Consider the following 25,365-nt stretch of genomic DNA (forward strand, 5'->3'; position numbering starts at 1 on the left):
TTTCATTCTTCTCTAGTCTTTGTTTTAAATGTCTCAATTACATCTGAGTGCAAGTATGCAAGAAGAGGTGTAGGTCCTATTCATCATTTTACAATTTGGAGTAAAGTGTCAAGTTTTAGCCTCCCAATGGCTCTGCCATTTTTGCCCTGCATGCTATCATTTACCGGTTAAAGTTTCCTTCTATTTTATGGATAAATAGGAATAGTTCATCCAAAAATGAATTTTATCATCTACCAACCCTCGTCATTTCTTACCTGTGTGACTTTCTTTCTGCTTCAGAGCACAAAAAAAGATGTTTTAAATATGTGGGTAACCGAACAACGATACCCATTAATGTCAATGAGTGCCACCATTCTCAAGCCACGATTGTTTTTTTCAAAAGCCCCGAATCTATCTGAGTTAATTTAGTACGCTGGGTGGCAGCATTCAGCTTTAAACTCGGTCCTCCACTCCGGTAACGTTAACCGAGGAAGAGCTAATGTTAACACTCTGAATAGTCTGCTCTAGTCGTTCCTCAATGGTGGCCGGCCCACTGTTGGGATATAAATATTTAAGATTAAGATTATAAGATTTATGTGCCCTATAGTAACTTAATACAGCTGCAGAAGCGCTACCAATGGCTACAGATCGTCAGTGTAAAAAAGTTGACCAATCAATGAGAGACAGTTATAATCCAATTACAGAGACCAAGCAGAATGTCAGCCAATCAGACTGAAGACCGAACATCAGCCAATTGGCAGGCGGGCGCGTAACTTTTATCTTATGGTTTCATAATGATAATACATTTAACATTTAAAAATAGTAATATAGCTACCATAAATGGGGGAAAATATTCTCCTTGGGGGACCATGCCCATAGATTTGGGCTAAGCCCCCAATGTCTACAACGTCTGGCTCCGCCCCTTATGCAGCAAGGGGATGCGTGTATTTTTACTTATGGCTGCAGAATGGATATTCAGTTTTAAACAACCGGATGGAGTTAAAAAGAACAAGTCTACACGTTTATAGTTTATAATATTTTCTAAATCCCTGATGGGTTTATTATCTGAAGAGTGCCAGAGTAGATTGACTGTATTTGCTCTTTTCATTGTCTCCATTCCTCTTCCACACAGTTTGGGTATACCTTTTCAGATTATGTTCAACCACAGCAGTGCAAAGATCAAAAATAACCATCATTAAAGAAAACACTTCTTGCGCAATTATTGCCTACATCTAGAACTTTTAATTTAATTAAATTAAAGAGAGAGAAATATCATCATTTACTCACCCTCAGATTGTTTCATATAAAAATGTACTTGTTTTGTTATCCACAATGAAAGATCTGTGTATGTTAGCCATTTTCAGTTCTGTGACATCATCCACTTCCATAGTAGGGAAAAGAATATTGTATGTTTGTTGTTCTGTTGAACACAAGTGAGATAGTTTGAAGAATTTCGGAACAAACTGTTCTGGGGCACCTTTGACCACCATTAAATTTTTCCTACTATGGCAGTCAACAATAAGCAACAAAATTGCTTATAAAGATCTTTCTCCGTGTTAATCAGAACAAAGTAATTTATACAGGTTGAAATGATGAGAGTGTGCAAATGAAGACGTCATTTTCATTTTTGGATGAACTATCACTTTAAGATAACATTCCGTCTGTCCCACCCACATTGTGCAAGTGAGCCTAGGGGTCAGTTTAAGCAACAATCTGCTTTAAATTCATTGACAATCGTGCAATTTTCGCGACAGAAGCATTCTGTACTTTAATAGAGATCGCAGCTTTCATTGATAAGGTAAGGAGCATTCACTGCATGCATTGCTTATGTCATGTTTTGCAAAAGTTCAATTGCTTCAATGTAGATTCACAGCAACAAAGCTTGTGCAAATTTCAGAGTCAAGCATTCAGAAAATCAGTTCAAGTTGCATAATTCGATGCTGTACCGATAACGTGTAAGGTTAGTGTAGCAATAGCAAGTTAGCTAAACTGAACTGATTAAAACCTTATAACTATAGTCTATAGTCACACTAAGGACGATCATTTAACTGCAAAGTCGTTTTCAATTGATCAGATAGCAAAATAAAGTGCACATCAGAACGAACGATATCGCTGGTATCGACGAAACATTGCAGCCAATCAAATTTAAAGGGCTCGCACAATCAAAATGTGAAAGCGTAAAAAAACATAAAACTATCGTCCAGGATTGACTTTAAACTTTACTGTAATATTCCTTCTTGATCTTAAGTCGTCTTGACGTGCATAAAACTTGAACTTTGCGCAATCTGCACTGCACATCGTCGATTTATGACCTGCTAACGTTATTAAACACTCTCTTGCAGATAACAATATGGCTCAACAACCGCTTCTGTCCCTGCCCGAGTTTCAGAACGTATCCACGGGTACTTTGGTAGTGAAGGAGCCTCTTAATTTCTGGGGAGGACAGAGAGTGAAGCCGAAACATGCGAAGAACGCAGAGCCAGTGTACGAACCTTTTACTGGTATGTGTTATTTACACTGTGTCTATACATGCATGTTCATTGCATAGGGCGTGTACTTGCATGTCATGCAACTCCTCATGAGTGCTCCCTGTGACTCTTCATTGACCTTTAACTATCCAAAGTGATTGATTTGCTAGCTTCACCATCCTCCAAGCAATATGTTATCTTCGCTTTAAATCTGGACATCCAATTCACTGTCTCTCTGTTCCCAGGCCGTGTGCTGTGTGATATGATTCCCTGTGTGGAGGAGGAGGTAGACCAGGCCATAAAAAGCGCTCATTCTGCATACTTGCAATGGCGCAAGCTGTCCGGTATGGAGAGGTCCCGGATCATGCTTGAGGCTGCCAGAATTATCAGGGTAAATTATGCTGTGTTTAAGATTACATAGCCAAGAAGAGTCTTGCAGATACTGAGGCTCAATAAAGTTATAAACTAGATTAATCTATACAGTGATTAAATCATTATGTAGACTTTGCACAAACGTCTATACTTATGTGAAGATTTGCATTATAGTTGTACCAATTACTAAACAGACTAACCATTGATCATTTGTTCTTTTGTGCAGGAGCGCAGAGATGAAATTGCAAAAGTGGAAGTGATCAACAATGGCAAATCCATCACTGAGGCTGAGGTGGATATTGACATCGCCTGGCAATGTATTGAGTACTATGCTGGCATTGCCCCAACATTGTCAGGTAGATTTGACATACCCATAAATGCAGTGTATTTAGGACAAACATTTCATCAGTTTATGGGTTCCCTTGGAATCAAACGCCTAGCCAGGGTTGCCAGGTTTGCGTAACAAAACCCTAGTTTAAATAACAAAATTCTGAATATGCCACTCCTATACCTAAAATGCATATTTAACAGTCATCGCTATGCATTACACGCAATTATTACTAAAAATGATAAACACAGTTTGTAACTTAATCTTACCCTTACTGGCGCTGATGAAAAAAATGATTCCCCTTTGAACCGCAGAATAAAAAACAACCTACGGCAACCGTTTAAAAGTAGCTCAAGACGTAGCAAGGCCCTAGCTCAGTCACCGTTGTAGAGCATATGGGCTACCAGTGGAGGAATGTGTTATTTATGATTTTTGCATTCCGATTGATAACCTTTTCCATTCGCAAAATATTTTCTCTGCCATATCTTATCATCTTTTTCTTAAGGCCAGCACATACAACTTCCAGGAGGATCTTTTGCGTATACCCGAAGGGAGCCGCTGGGTGTTTGTGTCGGCATAGGAGCCTGGAATTATCCCTTCCAGATAGCGGCTTGGAAGTCAGCCCCAGCAATGGCCTGTGGTATGAGCAGAAATCCAGGATTTTTATCTATCTGTTTGAAAGTAGTCAACACATTTCTGGGATACTTTAAAGTTTTTTTTCTTTGGAGTATTCACGAAGTACGTTGTGTATGTTAAGTTTGTTACCATTTGTCTTTTCTCCAAAACTTTCCGCCAATTTAGGCAATGCGATGGTGTTCAAACCATCTCCCATGACTCCAGTGACAGCAGTCATTTTGGCAGAGATCTACAAAGAGGCCGGTGTCCCTGATGGACTCTTTAATTTGGTGCAAGGAGGAGCTGAGACCGGATCTCTGTTGTGTCACCATCCCATGGTGGCTAAAGTGTCTTTCACTGGCAGCGTACCCACGGGTAAGAAGGTATGGCATAGCATGGAAAGCAAATCAACGTCAAATAGGTCATAATTGCACAATCACTTTAAAGTGAATTTCCTTGTCTTTATTTGGACAAAGGCTATACATGCTCATTTGCCTGCAGAAGTGCTTTGTTTGGAGAATGTAAGGATGGATTTTACAAAATACTTTTAATATGCATGTTTGTTTGTGGCATTTTAAAACTCTTTAAAGGTTATGGAAATGGCAGCCAAAGGTGCGAAGCAAGTGACACTAGAGCTTGGAGGGAAGTCACCTCTTATCATCTTTAAAGACTGTGAACTTGAGAATGCGATCAAAGGAGCCCTCATGGCCAACTTCCTCACCCAGGGAGAGGTGTGTAAAAATGAATGTGACCATCTTTAAAGCAAACTGCTAATTTTGAACTATTTAGCTATTATCTGCACCACTGTACATGCTTTTTGCTGTCAAACATGAATTGAAGGTTATATGTAACCTGCTTTATCTTTAAACCATAAATTAAACTACCCAGAGGGGATTCATACCCATAATCCTCAGCTCCTTAGCCCACTGGGCCCTCTGCTACAGTTTCAGTAGTTATTTTGTCAATGTCTTTTTCGTATAACAACCATTGATAAATATACTATAGAGTCAGACTCGCTACCTTAGTCTTAAGTCCCAAAACTCATACTGCTCCTTTCACAGATAACATGAATTCAATTGATTTAAAATGAACCTAGGTGTGCTGCAATGGAACCCGAGTGTTTGTGCAAAGGGAGATCATGCCCCAGTTTCTAGAAGGAGTGGTGAAAAGGACCAAGGCCATTGCTGTTGGCAATCCCTTACTACGAGATACACGCATGGGTGCCCTTATTAGCAAACCTCACATGGAAAAAGTGTTGGGTTTTATCAAGCAAGCTAAAGAACAGGTATGGCAGAACACCTGTTTAGGTGAAATGTCACTTTTTCAATAAGTCTTATGTCTTTTCTTGGTTTGCTTTTTTAAACTCTTTGTTAATTATTCATCTTTTAGGGTGCAAAGGTGTTGTGTGGAGGTGAGCGATTTGTTCCCAGCGATCCCAAACTGAAAGAAGGATACTTTGTGTCTCCATGTGTGTTGGGTGAGAAAACCTTTTATTTTTATTATTTGTCTTGTCTAAACATAATGTTTTTAGTTTGTTTCAAAATCCCTATGAACTGACCTGAAGTGTGCAGTTATTTTTCCCCTGTTGATATATTGTTTTAAAAACTGTTTTTTTTCAACAACTTTTAGCTTATGTCACAGCTGATGTTCCGCCAGTCCACATAGATGGTCTCAAAGTTAGTTAAATAATTTTTTTTCTGTAATTACAAATAGATAACTGCAGGGATGACATGACTTGTGTGAAGGAGGAGATCTTTGGCCCCGTGATGTCCGTTTTGCCTTTTGACACAGAGGAGGAGGCTCTTGAAAGAGCTAACAACACAACCTTTGGCCTGGCGTCTGGAGTCTTCACCAGGTAACTCCTCCATCATTTGTGACATTAATGTTCAGGCTATTTATGTATACTCATACATACAGATACACATTTATTTCTAGTATTTATTTAACACTCTAATATATTTGTATTTAGAGATATAGCTCGAGCCCACAGAGTGGCTGAGAACCTCCAGGCAGGAACGTGCTTCATCAATAACTACAATGTTAGCCCTGTGGAAGTTCCTTTTGGAGGCTACAAGATGTCAGGTACTCAATATGCTACTTTTAACGAGACAATCATTAATATATCATCTGCAGATATGCTGTAACCTGTTTGGGTAAGTATCCCAGTTCAGAAAAAAAGATCTGTACTCAAATCTGAAAGAACATCTCTCTGCTTTTTTAGGTTTTGGGAGAGAGAATGGACAAGTGACCATTGAATACTACTCTCAGCTCAAGACTGTTGTGGTGGAAATGGGAGACGTGGCAGAATTCTTTTAAGCTTGTGGGGTTACCAATCAGCATTTCTTATGTGATTTGTAGTGTTCAGATCAAAAGCTTTTTCTGTCTGCACATTAGTGAATGGTTCATATCTGCCTTTCCTTAGGCTTTAAACAAGGATACACATATATGCAAAGTTGCTATTAGGTAAGAGCGGTACTTTAGTAGCAATAGTTGAATGTTCTTCTAAACTCCATCTTTTTCCAAGGAAATATTTTTGTTTTATTTGCTTCAGTCACAACCCATGGAAACACTAGAACAGGATTAACCATTAACCAAATGTATTTTACAGTACTGTGTGAAGTTTAAGAGTTTCCAGATACAGATGCAAAGCAAGTGCCTTCTAGCCTGTTTCTACTGATAATTATACTCAGTCAGACACAACTTAGTAGGATTTAGTAACACTTATTGTTGATTCTAGATTTGTTTATCTCCCTTTTCTCCTACCCTCTTAATCCTCAGACTCCGTTATGACAGAAATGGCTGATGATTTACAAGTTTATAGCATTTAAAATAAATCACCTGGGTTTCACGAAACAAAGTCTGTTTTTGTTTATTTTTAAGTAACCTGTGCATGATATTGGGAGTTTTACAATTTAGTTTACAAAAAATATTTGTAGAATTTCTTTGTGATTTTAATATTTGCTATATATTTAATTCCATGCGATTATTTTTTTCTAAAGGTTGGGGTTAGAGTTAACTGTACTGAACTATATATCCTAATGAAATGTATTTTGGCAACATAAGTTTCTGGTTTATAACTTAAAATTTAAACAATTTAGTTTTTTCCCATTAAATACAATTCGTTTTATTTAATATAATTTTATCAGTTAATGCTGTATTTAGAGTTTAAATATAAAGACCTTGAAATCCCATTTGTGGGTTTTTACAGTTTTTTACGATTGCTAAACAACTGGAGCTACATGTGCAAAACTCTAACTACAGTCTGCACAGCAGCAGTTCATGTGGACCAAACTCTAGTTCGGTTTTCATTGCTTGAACACAGTTTTCAAAACTGTACACACTTATCCCACGACTTTAACCACGACCTACACAACACTGTGGATTTACAGCACTTTGTTCAAATGCTAACACACTGCTGTCAAAACTGTGAACCACACATTCAAAACAGAATAGATTTCAGCCTTGTGCCTTTCAAACACTTTAAAACACTTTGAGTTTTTAGTGAACACACACATATATATATACTGTGTGTATATATATATATATATATATATAAGAACTCAGAAAAACTAATTTTGGAAAAGGAACGAGGAAGACGGGTTCGTGGTGGGAGAAGGGTGGCAGGGAGAGGGCAGATGCGTGGAGGAAGACACAGAAGACACAGAGCTGTTATTTCAGATGAAATAAGGGCTACACTTATAGACCCTGTCGTGAATCATGGTCTCTCATTGAGAGAGGAAGGTTTGAGGGTGCAACACAATCTGCAAAGATCCACAATGGCATCTGTAATGCCAATTTTCCATCATACAAACAGACGAGATTTACATCCTTACAGTTAATGAAAACATTACAGGAATTTATTTTGTATTGCAATTACAGTATAGAATATTTACACAGATATATATTACAGTAAATTGGACTGTAAAATATATTTTTACAACAGGACCCAAAGGCTGACCCCAACAGGAGGAAGAGTAGAAATATGACTTTGTATGAAGTCACTGAAATTATTGAAACTGTAAAGATGAAAAGTTTGTATTTTCTGTATTGGTGTTTGATGCTTGTGTTTTTCCTCTCAGTGTGTTCTGAGTGACAGTGTGTGTTATCTCAGTGAGGGTTGTGGATTGGGTTTGGATGCACTGAGCCTGTTTTGAGCCGTGTGTTAAAAGTTGTGTTGCTTTGAATGAGTTTTGCAGGTGATGTGAAGAGTTTAGCTCAGGTGACTGTTGGTAGCGCAGACTGTAGTTAGAGTTTTGCACATGTGACTCCAGTTGTGCTCAGTGTCGTTTAGCAATCGTAAAAAACTGTAGTGTCATCTGGTGTTTTAAATAAAATGTCGTGAGATGCCACTGTCTTCTTTCTGGCGGCCTGTAGATTTGGTTATTTAATTACTTTCAATAGTGTACAGATACAGATTAATTCAGATACATATATTCTCAAAGACTACTTTGTCAAGGTTTAGATATCTTTGATTTGAAAAGTTGAGTTCGGTGTCAGTTATAAACAATACACATTATTTTAGGAAAACAATACATGCGTTCACTCGTTAATTGATTTCAAATGTAATACAAATATAAAATAATATGAATAATACAAAAACAGACATAACATAAGGATTAACCTTAATCACAACACTTAACGTAATTTTTCGTAGTTCTGTAAAAATGACTAAATGTAAAAAGTAGCCTACAAGAGAGTTAGAGAGCTAAGGCGGATACGGAAATGGCATCTTAATATATCGTTTATTATTATTCATCTTTAATAAATATATTATATGTGTTTATTGCCGTGAACATGTCCGTCTGTAGAAAAACTCCGCAGGAAACAATTCGGTAAATCAAACGTTCCTAGTCGTTTAGAACAACCAGTTCCTTGTGCACAACAGTGGCGCTATCGGGTTTGCACTTGGGACTTGACAAGCGCTGTCAGGGCAAAATCCCAAATATTGTCTGTGACCGTACCACAGCTGGATATTCGGTAAGTTAGGTTGGTTTTCCGCCCTAGCAGGGGAATTTTCCTAGACGTTATGTAACGTTATCCGATAAGGTAAGTTATGTTAGTCACCGCAATACCGAGCAGTTAACGTTACTATCTGGGCCTTATTTTGACTTTTATACAACTTGTAAAGCATTTATTATTAATATTTAGACGTTTAGGTGTCCATGTTGATATGAAGTGTCTTGAGTGACTGCGTTATTCTTTGCTGGTATGAGATGGGATTGTTGTGTTTCAGGTTACACCTGATTTTGTCTTTCGTGTCTACAGGGTTTTTAAACGCGCAGGGCTCAGCTCAAACGCTTTGCATTAACACACTGCCTTTAGAAAGGAAGCGTTTATCCAAGAAAAATGGCAGAAAGCGGTGGTAAGTAATCATACGCGCATTAGGCCTATGTAGTTTAAAGTAACTGCTACTTCAGTTTTCTTTTTCTTTTACAGACACAGTAATAAAGTTAGAACCAAACAAGGGAAGTGATGGTGAAATTGACAGTCATGATCAAGTCTCCTCCCATGTAGAGAAAGGTAATTTAATCAACTGTAATATTAGATTGATTTTATTATGCATATGATACATTTTAGTTTTTAGTTTCGTATCGTGTTAATGCAAGTTGTATGCTGTAGTTGGCCCATGTGGTTCTAGAAAAGAGAGGGTTGTAAGTGTGGTATATTTGAATTCAGATGTGTATTCTTATCATTCTTACAGAATAAAATGTAAAAAAAGTTGTATAATAACAATAATATAATGTTTAGCATTTTTAATTATGTTTAGAATCAGTCACAGATACTATTCACAACCCTGGAGACACTGATTCAGACACCAAACAGCACGGGGACGGCCCTCAATCCGACCCTAGAATTCCTACAAAAGTTGACAAGGGGCAAGAAAATGAAAATGGGCAGAGACCAAAAGGTATTTATGAGAACATCAAATTATTGAAATACAACAGTATACTAATATATGATATATAAAATAATATAATTATGTGAAAAGTATGAGAAAAAAAAATTGTAATACAGTTTATAGGCTAAGCATTGTTGCATCTTGCTGCATGAATATAGAATGTTGCACGTGTGTGTTTAAACCTGAAACATGCTTCATCCAGTTGGAATGTAGAGTCTATAAATATTAGTTTTATGAAATATCTCTTTTCCATGTTTGACATACAGGGTTGACTGGAGAGATTCAGCATCATGAACAGAAGGATGCACAGAAGAATGCACGGGAGGTCAAACAAGAGAGCAATGAATCCATCAAGAGAAAAAGTGAAAATGATCAAGACTCCTCCCATAAAGGTTATATTATATTATATTCTGTTTTTGTTTAGTACAATTTTAAAATAAGAGTTTGTAGTATGCAGTAGTTTACCCAACTAGTTCTAGAAAAGAGGTTAATAAGTGTGGGATATTTGAATTCAGATGTGGATTCTTATCATTCTTACAGAATAAAAATTTTAAATTGTATAATGATAATATAATGTTTAACATTTTTTATTATGTTTAGAATCAGTCACAGATACTATTCACAACCTTGGAGACACTGATTCAGACACCAAACAGCACGGGGACGGCCCTCAATCCGACCCAAAAATGTCTACAAAAGTTGACAAGGGGCAAGAAAATGAAAATGGGCAGAGACCAAAAGGTATTTATGAGAAGATCAAATTATTGAAATACAACAGTATACTAATATATGATATATAAAATAATATAATTATATAAAGTATGAGAAAAAAAGATTGTAATACAGTTTATAGGCCAAGAATTGTTGCATCTTGCTGCATGAATATAGAATGTTGCACGTGTGTGTTTAAACCTGAAACATGCTTCATCCAGTCGGAATGTAGAGTCTATAAATATTAGTTTTATGAAATATCTCTTTTCCATGTTTGACATACAGGCTTGACTGGAGAGATTCAGCATCATGAACAGAAGGATGCACAGAAGAATGCACAGGAGGTCAAACAAGAGAACAATGAATCCATCAAGAGAAAAAGTGAAAATGATCAAGACTCCTCCCATAAAGGTTATATTATATTATATTCTGTTTAAGTTTAGTACAATTTTAAAATAAGAGTATGTAGTATGCAGTAGTTGACCCAAATGGTGCTTCTTTATTAAGTAACATCAATAAAAGACAGGGTAGTAAGTGTAGTATATTTGAATTCAGATGTGTATTGTATTTTAGTTTAATAAGACACTTTTGGGTATTTGACATACAGGGTTGATTGGAAAGATAGAAGAGGGCGAACAGGAGGACGAACGGGATGACATACATGTGCACGAACAGGATGGCATACAGGAGCACGAACAGGATGGCATACAGGAGGTCAATGAATCCAGTAAGAGAAAATAATGTAATTTCCCACTGGAGAGACATAGGATTGATACCCAGTTCTCCCCTGCATGCGGGACCATACTGCATTTACTAATTTTGTGTCATAAAGACGTTTTTATCATTGTTTTACTCATTTTTACTCAATGGTTTCTTCCTTTACAGAAATGATTTGGTGGCTTATTCCGGTGGTAATTGTGTTGTTAGCTTTGGTATATCCGTGCCATCACTCTACCCCACCTGTGCAAAAAGATATTGATGTGGTGGATGTGTTCATCGAAAGAATGGCAAAAGTTGAGTCTAGCTTTCCAAATCAGCGTCCAGAGCTCTGGAAGAGAAGTCGGATTCATATCAGCCGCCACCTAAAGACTGTTAACCCCACTGAGCCAGTCAGTCTGATTCTTACATCTGGTCATGGCACCGAAAGAACACTCGGTTGCCTGGCTCAACGCTTGGCTGAGTCCTTTTCTGGTACTCTTAATTCTTCAGTCCTGAACATTGATGGAAAAGGCAAAACATTGCAAGACAGTGACCAAGTCAAGCTAGAGATTGATAGTGATTTGAGGAAAGCCTTTGAGGGTAAGACGCTTGCGGCAGTTATACATCGCTTTGAGGAGCTCCCACCTGGATCTTCTCTCATCTTCTACCGGTACTGCGACCATGAAAACGCGGCTTATAAAAAGGTCTTTCTGGTGTTTACTGTTATGCTGGATGCGTTAGTGGAAATCCCTTATAATGCCTCTCTAGCCGGAATTGAGGACATGGTACATGACCAAATAAAACGGAAGTTTGTCTCCTCGGACAAGTCAGCTGTGTTTAATCAAATGGACGTGGACAAATTAAGTGGACTGTGGAGCAGAATCTCTCACCTCATCCTACCGGTGGCTCGAGTGGAAAGGATTGAACAGCAGGGGTGTGGGTCTGATGGTGAATCATTCTGAAAATAGTCAATGGACTCTTCGCACAAATTACTACTTGAAATATTAAAACACTTTGCCTCTTAAAAGAGGGCTCTATACTTTGGATACAAACAATTGTTTTGACATTAATGAGTTGTTGGGTGTGTGCTACTGTTTGGAGGAGGGCCCTTGGAATTGTTCATTTAAAATGTGAAACACATTAAATTGATTTTTTTATGAATCTGAGGGGATAGAAGGAAATGTTTTTTTATCTAAATTATGCCTTAAACGTCAATGAAGGTGTTTTTTAATCTATTTGCTTAGCCAGGGATTGCCTTGGAAACAAGTTATGTTTGCTGTCAATGATTATTACGTTGTTAATTTTTAAACAATGGCTTTAACAGAGAAAACAATAGTGCCTTAATAAATACACATTCTTCTCTCAAGTTCCGTCGACATGTCATTGAGTTTTTGGATTTTGTGGGAAAATCGTTGCAGTGACTTGTAAAAGAGAAACTAAATGGACTGATAACTGCTTCCGGGTGATGTGTGTTCCACTAAAAGCGCTCCGAAAAAACCTTTAGTCAAACTTTCGTCTTCCGGCCTCCGCAGCTTCGGTAAAAGTTTCGAAACGAGAGGCATTATTTGACATGAAACAAATGGATTCGGGTGATTCTAATGAAGATGGATCTAAAACTAGAAGGAGAAGCACCAGACAGTCATCCAGAACAGGTTTGTTAATGGAAAAATAACTTATGTCTGCTGAAAATGGGCGGGACGGAAACTAACGTTACTTATTAGCTTGAGCGCTTGAGCAGAACAATTTGTGTACTTTTCATGCATTAAATAAATTATTTAAACATATAATTTGTGTAATTGTTATTTACAAGGTTTTATTATGACCATCGTTTGTATTTGTTAATATGTCTGTAGTTCACAGTCATCGTAACGTTATAGCCATCTGTCATTATTTCGAGCTGAACTGAAAATAATTTAACTTCTTGCTGGTTTGACAAACTAACAAAATGCGTTTATTTTCACACTTGCACAGAAATGGCGCAGGAAGTTAATAGCTTGTTACATTTTCCTCTTTAGATTTCTATAGTGCTGATCTTAAGCCCAGACCCGCTTTAAAGAGAACCCGGAAAGTGATAGAAGAGGAAGCGCTATCGCGGGTTGTCAATGGATCCAAGGAGACGAAGAGCCTCACAGAGAGAGACGATGACGGTATGGTAAACGAACGAATATAAAGTTTGTTTTTAGATATAACATGTATGTGTGTTTTTGGTTAACTTTCTTCATTTAAACCAACACAGAATCCCCTGTTAAGATCCAAAGGCTTCAGGAGCCAGATGAGGCAGGGGATGAAAATAACAGGGGTGATGGACATCAAGCAGACGTGGAGATGGATGAGAATACGGACCAAGATGAAGATATGAACTCAGATGAAGAGGCTGAGCAGGACCGTGGGCTCCTGAAATGTAAGATTGTTTTTGAGATGTTAGGTCTCAAAAGTTTACATTATATTTATAATATATATATATATATATATATATATATATATATATATATATATATATATATATATATATATGGGGTCCTTAGTTGAGTCCAGAATAGATGACAAGCATGCTGCAGATGTACAGGAAGAAAGTCTACAACCCGAGATAGGTCTGAGGAGCAGAAGATCCATTCATAAGACTGTGGGCCCTGAGCTACCCAAACCCAAAATGGGTCAGAGATCAAAGTACTCCACATTTAGAGGTTTGTTTACAGAAAAAATAATAACATTATACAGAAAAAAATAACATTAATTTATTGTAGATCATAAATGTCAGTCAAAGTTAATTTAAATGTTTATTTGCAGAGTCCTCTAGTTTGGGTGCTGTACCTGTTCAGCTCAAGACATTGGAAAACCTAGAGGGATTTGAAAGAAGAAGTAACACAAAATATCTGGACCACACAAATATGAAAACAAGAGGTTCATGTTATTTTTTATCATTTCTATATATTATAGCAGTTTTAGTTGTTTAGCAGTTTAGTTGATTTAGTGGTTTTACTAAATTAGTACACATGAAGACAATAACTTTTATTGTTATTATGTTACAATTATATGTTACAAGATTAGAGATTTAATTTTTCGCAGATGCCTTCAGAGGTTCACTTCCTGAGAGTGTGCACAGGCACCAACAGTCTGAACCCAATATCGTTTCAGTACACCACACAAACAACCTTCCCATCAGACAAAAAGCCCCTCAGCTCAAACATGCTGGTAAAAACCTACATTTAAAAAAAATCGTTTTTCCTTGTGTTAAATGCTTGTCACTCATTTTACAAATCTCTTCTTGAAGAACTGCTCCACTCAAGAGCAAGTCCAGCTTCCAGCTCTAGAGGTATTTTTTTCACCGCCCGCTTATCCTTATAATTGTTTTTTCCCCCAGAAAATTCTGAAATTCTTGTCTTTCTAGGCTGTATGTGGTATGTGTGTAAACTTCTGCAGTGGTCTCTAATACTAATAGGATTGCTGGCTTTGAGCTTGTGTGCCTATCAGACCACTTTGACCACTAGAACTGATGCTGTCAAGCCGATTATAAAGGAGAAGTTCAAAATAGAGATAGCTGCCTTGCAGCTACTTTTTCCAAGTCAGCGCTCTGTGTTTTGGACGAGGAGTGCGAAACATCTTGAGCGTCACCTGCAGACAGTCAATCCCACTGAGCCAGTCAGCTTGATTCTGACCGCGGGCTTAAAGGCAGAAAGGACATTGGCTTGTCTTGCACAAAGCTTAGCCACAGCGTATTCCACTTCCCTAAACAAATCTTCAATCTTCGAAATCGATGGGACTACCAAAACTAAGCAGGATAGTGACCAGGTCAAACTGGACATTGATACAGGTCTGAGAAAAGCTTTTGAAGGTAATGAAACTGCAGCCGTTGTCCACCATTTCGAAGAGCTTCCTCCGGGTTCTACACTCATATTCTATCGTTACTGTGACCACGAAAATGCAGCTTACAAGAAAGTTTTTCTGACTTTCACTGTGATGCTGTCAGTGGATAAAATAGACCCAGGGACCAGTCTGAGTGCCGTGGAGGACATGGTACACGATCAGATAAAGGAGAAGTTTGTCTCCACAGATAAGTCAGCTGTGTTTAATGAAATGGACGTGGACAAACTAAGTGGACTATGGAGCAGAATCTCTCACGTTATCCTGCCGGTGTCTGCGGAGGAAAAGATTGAACAACAGGGCTGTGAAACCTATTAGACCCCAACTGGAAAGCACAAAATCTCTATTGACATTTTGTACAGTTTTGAGTTAAATCTTTGTGGCATTGCTGCCACATAAATGTACAAAGAGGAAATTCTCATTCCAAAGAAGTTTTTAACTGTAAGATGTATTTGTTATAAACATTTTATAAAAAATGCTCTTGTATTTGTTTATATTTAGTTTCTGTTAATATTTGAAAATCATAGAGCGCCATGTTCAACCATGTATGATGACAAGCACTTGATAATATATAGTCAGTGCTTTTGCTTTATTCGAAAGCATTTGAGACCCAGTATAAATCCGCTTATGAATATTTTATATAGCATTTCCTTGTACTTGTGTTAATGATTAAACTGTTGCACTGATTTTTTTAAAGGTTAAGAAACTCTTTAAATCTAAGCTTGACATTTACAGATTAAAATTTTGTTTTGTTTGATTAGTGTATTTTTGTGTGACTATAAGATAAAATATAAAAAACTCATTGTTCAGCCAATTGTATCAAATTTCTTGCCTCCAGATATTTTAAAGGTATGTATAATTTATAGAATTTCTTTGTAAATGTGAAAATATTAGATGAATGTACGGTACTCAAGGAAGACACCTTGCTCTGATTTGGGAAACGTAACAGCGTTTTATTTGTAAGTTACTGTGCATTTTAACAGCCTCTAAGCAACAGGTGTTTGGAATTTAAAAGGTTTCATATGAAACTAAATAAGTGTCAGTCCTTTTGCAGAACGGTAAAATCAGAGCTGTGTGTGAATACTTTCATGGTCTGATAATAAGGTTGTTTTAAGTGTCCTGACACTTGAGTCAACACTCGGCTGCTGTAAACAATTCCAGCAAACTGGAAGTGATAGATACAGTGATCATTAAAGGTTCAAAGGGCATTTAACAACAAAAATGTTATTGTTAAAATACATCTGTTGGTTATTGCCAGTGAGATTGAAATGGCAGTGAACCAGGAAGATAAACAGAATATTCTTTTGTTAGAGTGAGAAGTGCACACCAGGAAATGTCAGATAATATTCCTATATTAAAGCATTACCTTATCAGAATATCTATTATGTGGTGAACTTTACTAAATAATGTTTAAAGTATATCTATGTGGGAATGGTTCACAATTTTGTTATAATACTATAACACTCAAGTCCACCGGCTCAGGAAAATTGGTCTTAGATGATGACAAAAAGTACTATGACCATTGTTTAGACAGCAACATTTAAAACCATTTGTGCCATGATTCTTCATTTGATTTATTTCTGCTTCAAATCATACACATGTAACATGCCAAAGTGCAGCTTACTTTAGGTTATCAGTTTCTATCAAAAAGAAGCACATTGTGAATTAGAAAATTACAAGTCTATGCACATTTATTTCAGCTAAATTATGTTTTAAATACAGACACAAAAAAATTAAATAACTAAAAGTAGAGATATAGGGGGAAAACTGACAATATACAGTACAATGTGATGGATAGATAAATAGCAGAATATCAGAATGCTTTCATCATACAAATCTAAAGAATCTTGAGACTTTGGGGTAGTTTCCCATACAGGACTTAAGACTAGACAGCTTGCACTGACATATCTAAAGAGATATCTGGACCATTGTTTTGTTTTAGTTTTAAAATGCACACAAATTATTAAAATGAATTGTTTGTAACTATATGCCTGGTTTCACAGACAAGGCTTAGGACTCCCAGACTAAAATGAAAGTTTGAGCTGTCTCACCGGAAAATAAATTGCCCTGTTTAAATGTATATCTTTATGTAATTACCATTGTTTTGTCTCAAGATGCACACCAGTAATGTTTTCATTAAAAATGACTTAAATAACTTAAATTAACTAAGGCATAGTCCTGGCTTAAACTAAGGCTTGTCAAGCCAGGTTTATCCCAGACTGAAATGAATGTGTGACATATCTTAAAATAAGTCAGTGCCATTGTTTTCTCTCAAGATGGACACCAGTAATGTGTACTTGTTGAAACTAGTAACTTTGCACCTAATGTACTATTGCTCTTTTATGACATATCGCTTATTGCTCCACGAACTCTTTGTAAGTTTCTTTGGATAAAAGCGTCTGCTAAATGACTAAATGTAAATGTAAATGTACTTCTAAGATATTTTTTATAAACGCGACATAAATCATAAATCTTAATTCAATTAAGGCATAGTCCTGGCATAATCTAATCTCTGTCTGGGAAAATGTTCCAAAACCATAGAGGTTAAAAAAACTCCTGTTATAAGTGCAATTGTAAACAATATATTAAAAACAAGAAATAAGCCTTTGATCCACTGGAGCATCTGCAAACAAAACAAAATAAAAATGTGTGATATGACAGTGTTATTTTGAATCCTATGAAAGATCAAAACTACAGTATAATGTTTGAATTGACCATTTACTAAACTGGAACTGGACTTGTTTTCTTCATACAAATATAGGATTATAGATTAAATGTTCACTTACCTTCCTTCTCTTACCCTGCTTCTGAATTCCTGCTGAGGTAAAAAAAAAAGCAATCAAATAAGATTAAACAAGTTCACACAAGGAAGTTCACACAAAAGTATCATATAACAGGAAAAAGTTAAATATGACAAATTCATATGTTTTAAAAAATCATTCAGAGAGTATGACTAATCACAAATAGTATTATGTATAAAGTCTAGTATCGAGCATTAGATGGAGGATTTTTCTCTAGAATCTTCAGTGAGGCAATGTATTTACCCCCAGTTTGTCTTCTTATTTGTTTTCTGTCTTTTTGGTAACACCAAAGTGAGATCAGGTGAAGCAAGATCTCCCAAATTACATAAGCACCCATTAATATTGGTAGCCAGCGCCCTTGAAAACACCACAGTCCAACGAGTATTGTAGCAGCTAAAATGAAAGTACAAACAGAAACAAAAGAGATGAGGGAAAACAGGTAGTGGGTAAGATAATTATTTTTGATAATTGTGTATTGATACTGCAACACGTTTTTAAATGTTATTATAAATGTAGTATGTGTTTACACCTATGTCAAACACTAAATGTGGAAGTAAATAAACAATTGCTTTGAGGAACGAAACAAATTTACATGTTTGGAACAGTAAAATATGTGGTATTTCATCAAGTATACTGGTCAAGTCTTTGACATGATCATCTTTGCATAATATATTAAAATATTTTAGATACAATTGCAGATAAAAGTAAGTACAACAACATATAGCTCAGATGGAAAAACCTATTCACTTTACTTTAAGGGCAAGTTGTACAAAATACATATTCACTGATAAGGTATGTGAAATGCATAACCTTACTTGTGATGCAAGTATTCAGCAGATGACCTACTATGGCAGCACAAAGCCAACACTTCCTTCTATAATTAAAGTTCAACACACACAAAGTTTAATGCAGGAATGATAATGCAGGTCACAGTAATTTGAGCTCATCTTAACACAAACATAAAGCTCTCTATATTCTCTGCATGCAAAAAGCTGTATAACATTTAAAGATAACACTCACAACTCATGGCTGGGTCCACATAAAAGGAAAATAGTGATGGTGTGCAGCAAACTTAAAACCATGGCAATCCCTATCAGAGCAGTAAATTCAACTCTGAAACCAGCACACTGCCACAAGGACGGGTACTGAAATTTGAGCAAAAGGGAGAAAAATTGTGATCAATTGATATTTTATATACTCAATTAGGCAAGAATGATAAGATATTAATATAATATAAAATAATCTTACTTTCTTGGCTCTTATTAATACGAGGATGAAAGCAATCATTTTGGATGCTAATTCAAGGACAAACAGTATTTTGGCGACCTGTGAAGAGAGTTTTTCCATCTGTAAAAGCTACTAAATATATGTATTTTTTTCATTTGGGTGAATCTAAGAGATAATATTCTAATGCGTGTGATGACCTTGTGTCAGTCATAAAAACAGACGCAGTACTTCAATGGCACACATGAAAAATGTTTTTGGTTTTTAGAGGGTTTTAAGACACTTACATTTCTCAGAACAGGTGTAATGAACTGGACAGACCATCCACCAAGAAAGCACAGACGACTAAACAGTAACAGTGCTAAAACAACTCTCTGAAATGTGTAGTGTGCAAATATAAACAAAAAACAAACAAATTAAAAAGTAAAAACACATAATATATCCAAATTAACTAAAGCAGTTGATTTATGGACTAAAGATCAAGGTAAAATCCAACACAATCTCACGGCAATTCACAACTATTTTACGACTGATTTGTACAAATTGTTACAATCTCCTTCATGAGCTTTAGTACGATTTGTTTTAACTCCAGTGACTGTCACTGTCACTGTATTTTGCACCTACTGCAAAATATTTTTATAGTCCATGCCCACTGTATTATATTCTCTCATATTGTATTCTGTATTTATTCTAACTGTATATAACTGAACTCCTGTGAGATAAGGCTTACATATTGATCTTGTATATGTGGCAAGATAATCTTGCAAGATTTATTAGATTTGTAAAATGCAAATAATGTTAATACCACATAATCCATAGGCACCGTTGGCAGTGGTGTGACTACAGGTAAATTCAAACAAAAGTTAAGTGTTAGAACCACATAACAAATAAACACTGATATCTTCTTTTGTCCTGTACATATAAAGACTTTTTAAAATATGCTTTTGATGGAGGTACAATTATACGGAGGACTTGTAATGGTTAAAGTGTAAAGATAATAAAAACGTGAACTGCAACATATACATAGAAAACGGAAATATTGAAATGAGGAAGCATGAACAATAACAAGTGAACATGTACTGCATATGCTTAATTTGCTCCTGCAAAAAAACAATGCATAAGATCATTGAGTACTGAAAGGTCTGCATTTAAATGCAGAAAAGTAAAAATTTGAAAGGAGAACTTGTGGTGGTTTTTGCAGTGGCGATTGCAGGGAGTGCAGTTGTATCTGTTTGTGGTTGCAATTGTGCCTGCCGTGGTAGTTGCCCTGGTTTCTGTAGTTGAGATTGCTTGCATTCGCAGTGGGTTGTGTTTTTTATTGTTTTTGTTTGCTTGTATCTGCAGTACTATTTGTTGTGATTGCATTGGTTTCTGCAGCTGTGGTTGTAGTTTTACCTGCATTGTTGGTTGCATTGGTTTCTGCAGTTGGGATTGTAGTGGTACCTGCATTGAAAGTTGATTTGGTTTCTGCAGCTGTGGTTGTAGTTTTACCTGCATTGTTGGTTGCATTGGTTTCTACAGTTGGGATTGTAGTGGAACCTGAATTGTAAGCTGAATTGGTTTCTGCAGTGATGATTGTAGTGGTACCTGCAGTGGTGGTAGCAGCATCTGTTCCGGTGGTATATGTAGTGGGAAAAGCAGTGGTACTTGTGGTGGGGGTTGCAGTGGTTGAAGTGTCTGCATTGGTTTCTGAAGGGGTTCCTTGAGTGGTTGTTGTGGGTGCTGCTGTTGTAGCTTGAATCGGCTTTTTTAGCCAAAAGACACTGTAGGTCTTTGTGACTGCAGCTCTAAACGAAAAGTCCATTAAGGTGCAAGAATTCAGGCGTTTTAATGTGAATACAACATGAAGCATGAAGCAATTGGTAATTGAGTTCTATTGTTTTGTTAAAAAGTACCTGAAGTGGAAGGTTCCCGCCGCAGGCACACGCCATTTTACAGTGATGGTATGTTTATTCAAGTTATTACTGTGACTTACAGCTCTGCCCTGAAAAAGGCCATAAGTAAGTAAACAGTACAGTATTCTCAACAATAATTTACGGGAAAGTTCAATTTGTTATCATTAATTCAGTTAACATACGGACAAAACACCTACAGCGTCTATAAGCTGTTTCTAAACTGTAACTAACATGAACAATGAAAATTGTATTGGTACTAACATTACCAAAGATTAATAAAGGCTACAACTATACACTTGACATTTTTAGTTCATGTAAGCTGATGCTTAGGTAATGTTTGTTGGTGGGACAAAGTCATTGTTTTGCAAGTCACAAGTAAGTCTCAAGTCTTTGCCCTCAAGTCTCAAGTCAAGATAGACAAGCCTCCTTCTCTAAGGTCCTCTTCTTCGTGAACCGGAGGCACAGGTTGCTCAGTCTCTGCAGCATCTTGCAGGATAAATTCTGGCAAAACATGTAACAACAGCCGAAACAAAGAGCCCTTATTACTACTGGTGTTGGTGATACAGTGTTAGACTAAAACAAATAATTATTGTTGCAGTCAATTAGATCAGATTATGAGGAAAAAGTTACATTTAAGTCAATAATATTTACCTTTAACTTGTTGAGCTTGATGTCTTGATGTCACCTCTGCCTTGATGTCACCAGCACGTGGGGCTCCACCCACAGCTGAGAAAAGGATGGATCCAAGGCAGCTGCTTTGAGGTAGACTGGATCTCAATAAAGGGCAGTGATCCCAAAATTCCAAATCAAACACATCTTTGAATGTTGTGCTTGTGTGGAGCAGTGAGCTAAGTTTTGATAACTTGGAAGGAGAAGGACATGCCACTTTTGTTTCTTTGCAAAACACTGCAAGCGCTGTTTCTTTGCCATAGCAGCATCTAGCATTTGCTGATCTTTCAGGGTTAAGTCACACGCGAGATTAGTGTCATCAAGATGATCTCCGTCATAATCATCCTCTTGTTCACTGGGGAAGTACACAGAGAATGCCTTTCGCATGTTAGCAGCATTGTCAGTAATAGTGTAGTCCAATTTATCTTTGATGTAGTATTCATCACATATTGCCTCAAATTGGTCACAGATTCTTTCAGCTGTGTGTGAGCCTTTGAAGCGGTAGCAGGCCAAGAGATTAGTCTTTAGCTGTATCCCCTCTGCCTCTTTCTCTATCCTGTGCACAGTGACACCACGGAATCCCCTCATCTTTCGGTCAGACCAAATGTCCACAGTGACTGAAACATGGTCAGTGTTGCTTAATTTTTTAGTTTTTAATTTTGAACGTCTCTCTTCAGCCAGGTTTTCTGTTTTTGAATTCAACGTTCTGCAACACTGGGCTGTACGAAGTTAGAAGTTGTTGCGACTCCGCTGGTAATCTTCGACCCACATGTTTTGCATATTGCAATTCGTTTTTGTTGACCATCTCTTAGTTTTTATACCCGAACGAAAGTATCTTTGGTGTATTTTTTTCCAACTGGCCCGTTGTTTGACAGTTCTTCTTCATTGGTTGTCCTGCAATTTGATTGGACGGATGCTGTCTGATCAAAAATTGATCTAAATTGATTGGAAGCTGGGCCGACAGCACACACTCACAGATGCACATGAACAGAGAGAGAGATTGAGTGGTCCTCGTCAACATTTAATCTTTGGGTTTTGGGGAAAGTAGCAAGTATTTTCAAGTCAAAAGGCTCAAATCGAAGTGAAGTCACGAGTTACTGATTTTAAAGTCCAAGTCGAGTTGCAAGTCTCTTTACATGTTGTCAAGTCAAGTCAAAAGTCATCAAATTCATGACTCCCGAGTCCACACCTCAAGGTGAACATGAACCCACTTTCTTAATACATCGACCCGTCCTACATTAGTTGTTGTAAATGTATTGCCCTTCCATATTTGCAATTTAGTGTATAGTGATTAAAGTGTAAGAAGCTTTTTTAAAAAGTGAGAGAACTCACAAGTTGACCATCACATTTTAAGAGGACTGTTTTGCTCGAGTCAGTCAAAATGAAAGTCCCAGCAGGTTTACACCCCTCACACTCATAAGCCTCCAGCATGAAACCATTAAACGGAGATGAATTAGTCGAAAGCACCACTGTGAAAAAATGACAGATATACAATATAAGCAGTTCATTTCTGAAGGGCCCTTGAGCAAGGCACCTTACCCCTGATTGCTCTGCAGTAATGTGCCACTGTATAAAACTACTTGTAAGTCGCTTTGGATAAAAGCGTCTGCCAAATGAATAAATGTAAATGTAAATATACTGTGTAAATGTAAATAACACATTTTAGATTTGGTATGCCTATAAAACCCACAAGAAAGGAAGTCTAACATTCATATTTTGATAATGTCAAAATCACATATGAAAAAATAATTGTTGCCTGTCTAACCGGAAATGTCTTTTCCCACTTCTGAATCATTGAAGGTTTTATTCTCTGGATCGACGGTAAACGGCGATTCACCGGTTTGTGGCTGCATTCCGTGGTTGATGTTCATTCCTTGACATTCATCTTCCAATAAACCTCCATCACTGTAACAGTGAATCAACTGCAACAGGGTGCAGCCAAATAAAAGAGAAAGAAGACTCCCAGGGTTCATTTGAAACGACAGGGCAACACTGTGACGAGAACCTATGAAAGCTGTGAAGTGATTCGCACCTTTTCAATGTTTCACATACAGGCTACTCCCTGAACCCGCCTACAGTATCAATCTTTTTAACCCGCCCATCAAACGGGTTAATGGGCGTCTTTAGAAAGACGTCATTTTATACACGTCAATTACATTCAAACTATATACGAAACTTTATCATTTTGTACGATTCTAAAGTATTTATTACAGGGCAGAAATGATATTCCTTAAACGAGCAGTGGGGCAGCCGTCTGCAGTGTCTGACACAGCCGAAGAAAGTTCTCATGCGTTATTTTGAGCGCATCCTTTTTGGGGAGACAGGGGTAGCTGCAGCCTGGAGCAATGGGGCGTGTCAAAAGGTAGAGGCGTGGCAAAAGGTTGGTGAAAGGAGTTTTACTGTATTGGCCAATCTGCGTTAAACTTTTGTTCCACGCTCCAGTCCAGCAGGTGGCGGTAAAGCACTTATCAGTTGTGTTGTATTGCTATGGTTACTATTACTATTAAGGTTTGTAAACTTTTTTTAATCGTAAAAGACTACAATATGTAAATATATAAAGATGAGAAAATACAATTAAATGTTGAAACAAAATAATAGTAATGAAAGAGAGAAAAAAGATAAAGGGAAATATATATAATTTATATTTACTGCTTACAGGTTTTGCAAACTTTAACCTAAACTTGCCGCTCCATGCAGGTAGTTTTCGCAAAACCTTTTGCCACTGGGTTGTTATTGAAAAGCAAGGGTGATGAGCTCTGTACTAATACAATTGTATAGCTAAATTCTTCATCCACAAATGTAGAATTGTGAAATCATCTCCCAAATTTGTTTTTTTAAATGAATTTAAACTGTATATGTCTATAAGTCTTTAGGAATGTTGAAAGGTCCTAAAGCACAAAAAAATACCCTAAAATACTTCCCAACTGAGGTTAACAGCTGAACAATAACGGTATTCTCCCCTTATGTCGTGTTGTAATTTTCTTAAATTTAAATTTATTTTATTTACTTATTTATTTTTTCCTATTACAAATCATCTTTTTTCTTCTAAGACTACATATATATTACCTGTTTGTATCAAGAGCTGCTCCCTCAGGCTATGTCTTTTCTGTATTATATTATGAAGAAACGGATGTTATGCAGCCATGTTTGTTTGTAAATCTTGATAATTTCAATAAAAAAATTTTTTATAAAAAAACTTTTGGCACGCCCATACTTATCGGCGAGACCAATGAGAAACCTGTTGGCACGCCCCATACCTTTTGCTGCAGTTATCCCTACTTGTTTTTGGGGGCGACCTGTATGTAGTTATCAAAATCCAAAGCGCTGAAACTTCGGTCTGCTGAAGAACCTGAACCGCCAGCAGTCAGACTTCCAGATGATGGTTAACTGTAATAGGCCTATCGAGCATCACCGCTGTCCCTCCACCGTATAGTCTTATACATTTCCTACGTAAGAAACAGTGTTGCCATAAGTAAACATTTATAAGCTCCCATTCAAAGATTGCTAAAAGCCCTCGTTAAAAAAACTGCGAAATGCTGCGTTTTTAATACGATTATTACTTGCAGATTGATGCCGATGGCATTGTATGAGTTTGTGGTGCTATCTAGTTGCTGTGTGTGTGGAGCTCTTATGAGCCTACAGTCAGTGCCCAGGGGTGCTTGACTGCCATGAGCCCGAGGAAGTTTCCTCCATCCAGTTTGATACAGAAAACCAAAAAATTTATAATACATGGGTTCCAATAGCCGATACAAGCCCTCAGTGGAGACCCTGTAAACAAATCATGGCAACATATGTTTTTATGTTACTTTAACTCATCAAATTAAATTAAATAACTTATTAATTA

The 25,365-nt window shown here is 37.0% G+C and overlaps 4 protein-coding genes across 13 annotated transcripts; 3 read left to right on the forward strand and 1 right to left on the reverse strand.

The window, feature by feature from the left end:
• Window positions 1–1,320: 1,320 nt before the first annotated feature.
• On the forward strand, window positions 1,321–6,612 carry LOC306900568 (4-trimethylaminobutyraldehyde dehydrogenase A). Its single transcript, XM_079467686.1, has 12 exons — window positions 1,321–1,777; window positions 2,322–2,480; window positions 2,693–2,838; window positions 3,046–3,175; window positions 3,653–3,787; window positions 3,949–4,145; window positions 4,353–4,493; window positions 4,859–5,047; window positions 5,152–5,239; window positions 5,476–5,617; window positions 5,732–5,844; window positions 5,984–6,612. Exons 2-12 carry the CDS (start codon window positions 2,330–2,332, stop codon window positions 6,076–6,078), a joined length of 1,527 nt encoding a protein of 508 aa, XP_079323812.1. The 5' UTR covers window positions 1,321–1,777; window positions 2,322–2,329; the 3' UTR covers window positions 6,079–6,612.
• Window positions 6,613–8,556: 1,944 nt separating this feature from the next.
• On the forward strand, window positions 8,557–12,462 carry LOC306900429 (uncharacterized protein). Of its 2 annotated transcripts, none has more exons than XM_079467407.1 (9): window positions 8,557–8,739; window positions 9,028–9,124; window positions 9,199–9,282; window positions 9,530–9,670; window positions 9,928–10,053; window positions 10,262–10,402; window positions 10,658–10,783; window positions 10,980–11,099; window positions 11,258–12,462. In XM_079467407.1, exons 2-9 carry the CDS (start codon window positions 9,109–9,111, stop codon window positions 12,031–12,033), a joined length of 1,530 nt encoding a protein of 509 aa, XP_079323533.1. In that variant the 5' UTR covers window positions 8,557–8,739; window positions 9,028–9,108; the 3' UTR covers window positions 12,034–12,462. The 2 variants fall into 2 exon arrangements, with proteins under 2 accessions (XP_079323533.1, XP_079323534.1); XM_079467408.1 differs by having other exon boundaries at window positions 8,637–8,808.
• Window positions 12,463–12,525: 63 nt separating this feature from the next.
• Window positions 12,526–15,689, forward strand: LOC306900426 (uncharacterized protein). Its single transcript, XM_079467393.1, has 8 exons — window positions 12,526–12,723; window positions 13,087–13,218; window positions 13,308–13,472; window positions 13,597–13,755; window positions 13,859–13,972; window positions 14,138–14,263; window positions 14,343–14,384; window positions 14,460–15,689. The coding sequence occupies exons 1-8, from the start codon at window positions 12,642–12,644 to the stop codon at window positions 15,248–15,250; spliced, it is 1,611 nt and encodes a 536-aa protein (XP_079323519.1). The 5' UTR covers window positions 12,526–12,641; the 3' UTR covers window positions 15,251–15,689.
• Window positions 15,690–16,460: 771 nt separating this feature from the next.
• Window positions 16,461–23,571, reverse strand: LOC306900427 (uncharacterized protein). 9 transcript variants are annotated; one of them, XM_079467397.1, is made up of 13 exons: window positions 23,287–23,538; window positions 22,854–22,990; window positions 20,853–20,941; window positions 20,545–20,744; window positions 20,353–20,448; window positions 19,763–19,797; window positions 19,245–19,331; window positions 18,982–19,059; window positions 18,754–18,878; window positions 18,549–18,607; window positions 17,977–18,126; window positions 17,719–17,750; window positions 16,461–17,555 (listed from the first exon to the last, which is right to left on the reverse strand). In XM_079467397.1, exons 1-13 carry the CDS (start codon window positions 23,492–23,494, stop codon window positions 17,415–17,417), a joined length of 1,437 nt encoding a protein of 478 aa, XP_079323523.1. In that variant the 5' UTR covers window positions 23,495–23,538; the 3' UTR covers window positions 16,461–17,414. The 9 variants fall into 9 exon arrangements, with proteins under 9 accessions (XP_079323523.1, XP_079323526.1, XP_079323528.1 ...); XM_079467400.1 differs by having other exon boundaries at window positions 20,353–20,400; window positions 23,287–23,537; XM_079467402.1 differs by lacking the exon at window positions 20,353–20,448 and having other exon boundaries at window positions 23,287–23,571.
• Window positions 23,572–25,365: the final 1,794 nt, after the last annotated feature.

This window comes from Barbatula barbatula (genome assembly GCF_947034865.1).
Source record: "Barbatula barbatula genome assembly, chromosome: 11".
Taxonomy (NCBI): Eukaryota; Metazoa; Chordata; class Actinopteri; order Cypriniformes; family Nemacheilidae; genus Barbatula; species Barbatula barbatula.

Excerpts from the sequence above, each read along its gene's own strand:
- LOC306900568 (XM_079467686.1), top strand. The coding sequence starts at position 2,330 with ATGGCTCAACAACCGCTTCTGTCCCTGCCCGAGTTTCAGAACGTATCC. Across the intron at positions 3,788-3,948 it reads AGCCCCAGCAATGGCCTGTG|GCAATGCGATGGTGTTCAAA; the intron begins GTATGAGCAGAA and ends CCGCCAATTTAG. Across the intron at positions 5,845-5,983 it reads TGGAGGCTACAAGATGTCAG|GTTTTGGGAGAGAGAATGGA; the intron begins GTACTCAATATG and ends CTGCTTTTTTAG.
- LOC306900429 (XM_079467407.1), top strand. Across the intron at positions 9,283-9,529 it reads CTCCTCCCATGTAGAGAAAG|AATCAGTCACAGATACTATT; the intron begins GTAATTTAATCA and ends AATTATGTTTAG. Across the intron at positions 10,403-10,657 it reads AAATGGGCAGAGACCAAAAG|GCTTGACTGGAGAGATTCAG; the intron begins GTATTTATGAGA and ends TTTGACATACAG.
- LOC306900426 (XM_079467393.1), top strand. The coding sequence starts at position 12,642 with ATGAAACAAATGGATTCGGGTGATTCTAATGAAGATGGATCTAAAACT. Across the intron at positions 12,724-13,086 it reads CAGACAGTCATCCAGAACAG|ATTTCTATAGTGCTGATCTT; the intron begins GTTTGTTAATGG and ends TTTCCTCTTTAG. Across the intron at positions 13,973-14,137 it reads CACAAATATGAAAACAAGAG|ATGCCTTCAGAGGTTCACTT; the intron begins GTTCATGTTATT and ends AATTTTTCGCAG.
- LOC306900427 (XM_079467394.1), bottom strand. The coding sequence starts at position 23,494 with ATGAACCCTGGGAGTCTTCTTTCTCTTTTATTTGGCTGCACCCTGTTG. Across the intron at positions 20,745-20,852 it reads GCGGGAACCTTCCACTTCAG|AGCTGCAGTCACAAAGACCT; the intron begins GTACTTTTTAAC and ends CTTTTCGTTTAG. Across the intron at positions 19,798-20,352 it reads CAATGCAACCAACAATGCAG|TCACACCACTGCCAACGGTG; the intron begins GTAAAACTACAA and ends ATTTACCTGTAG.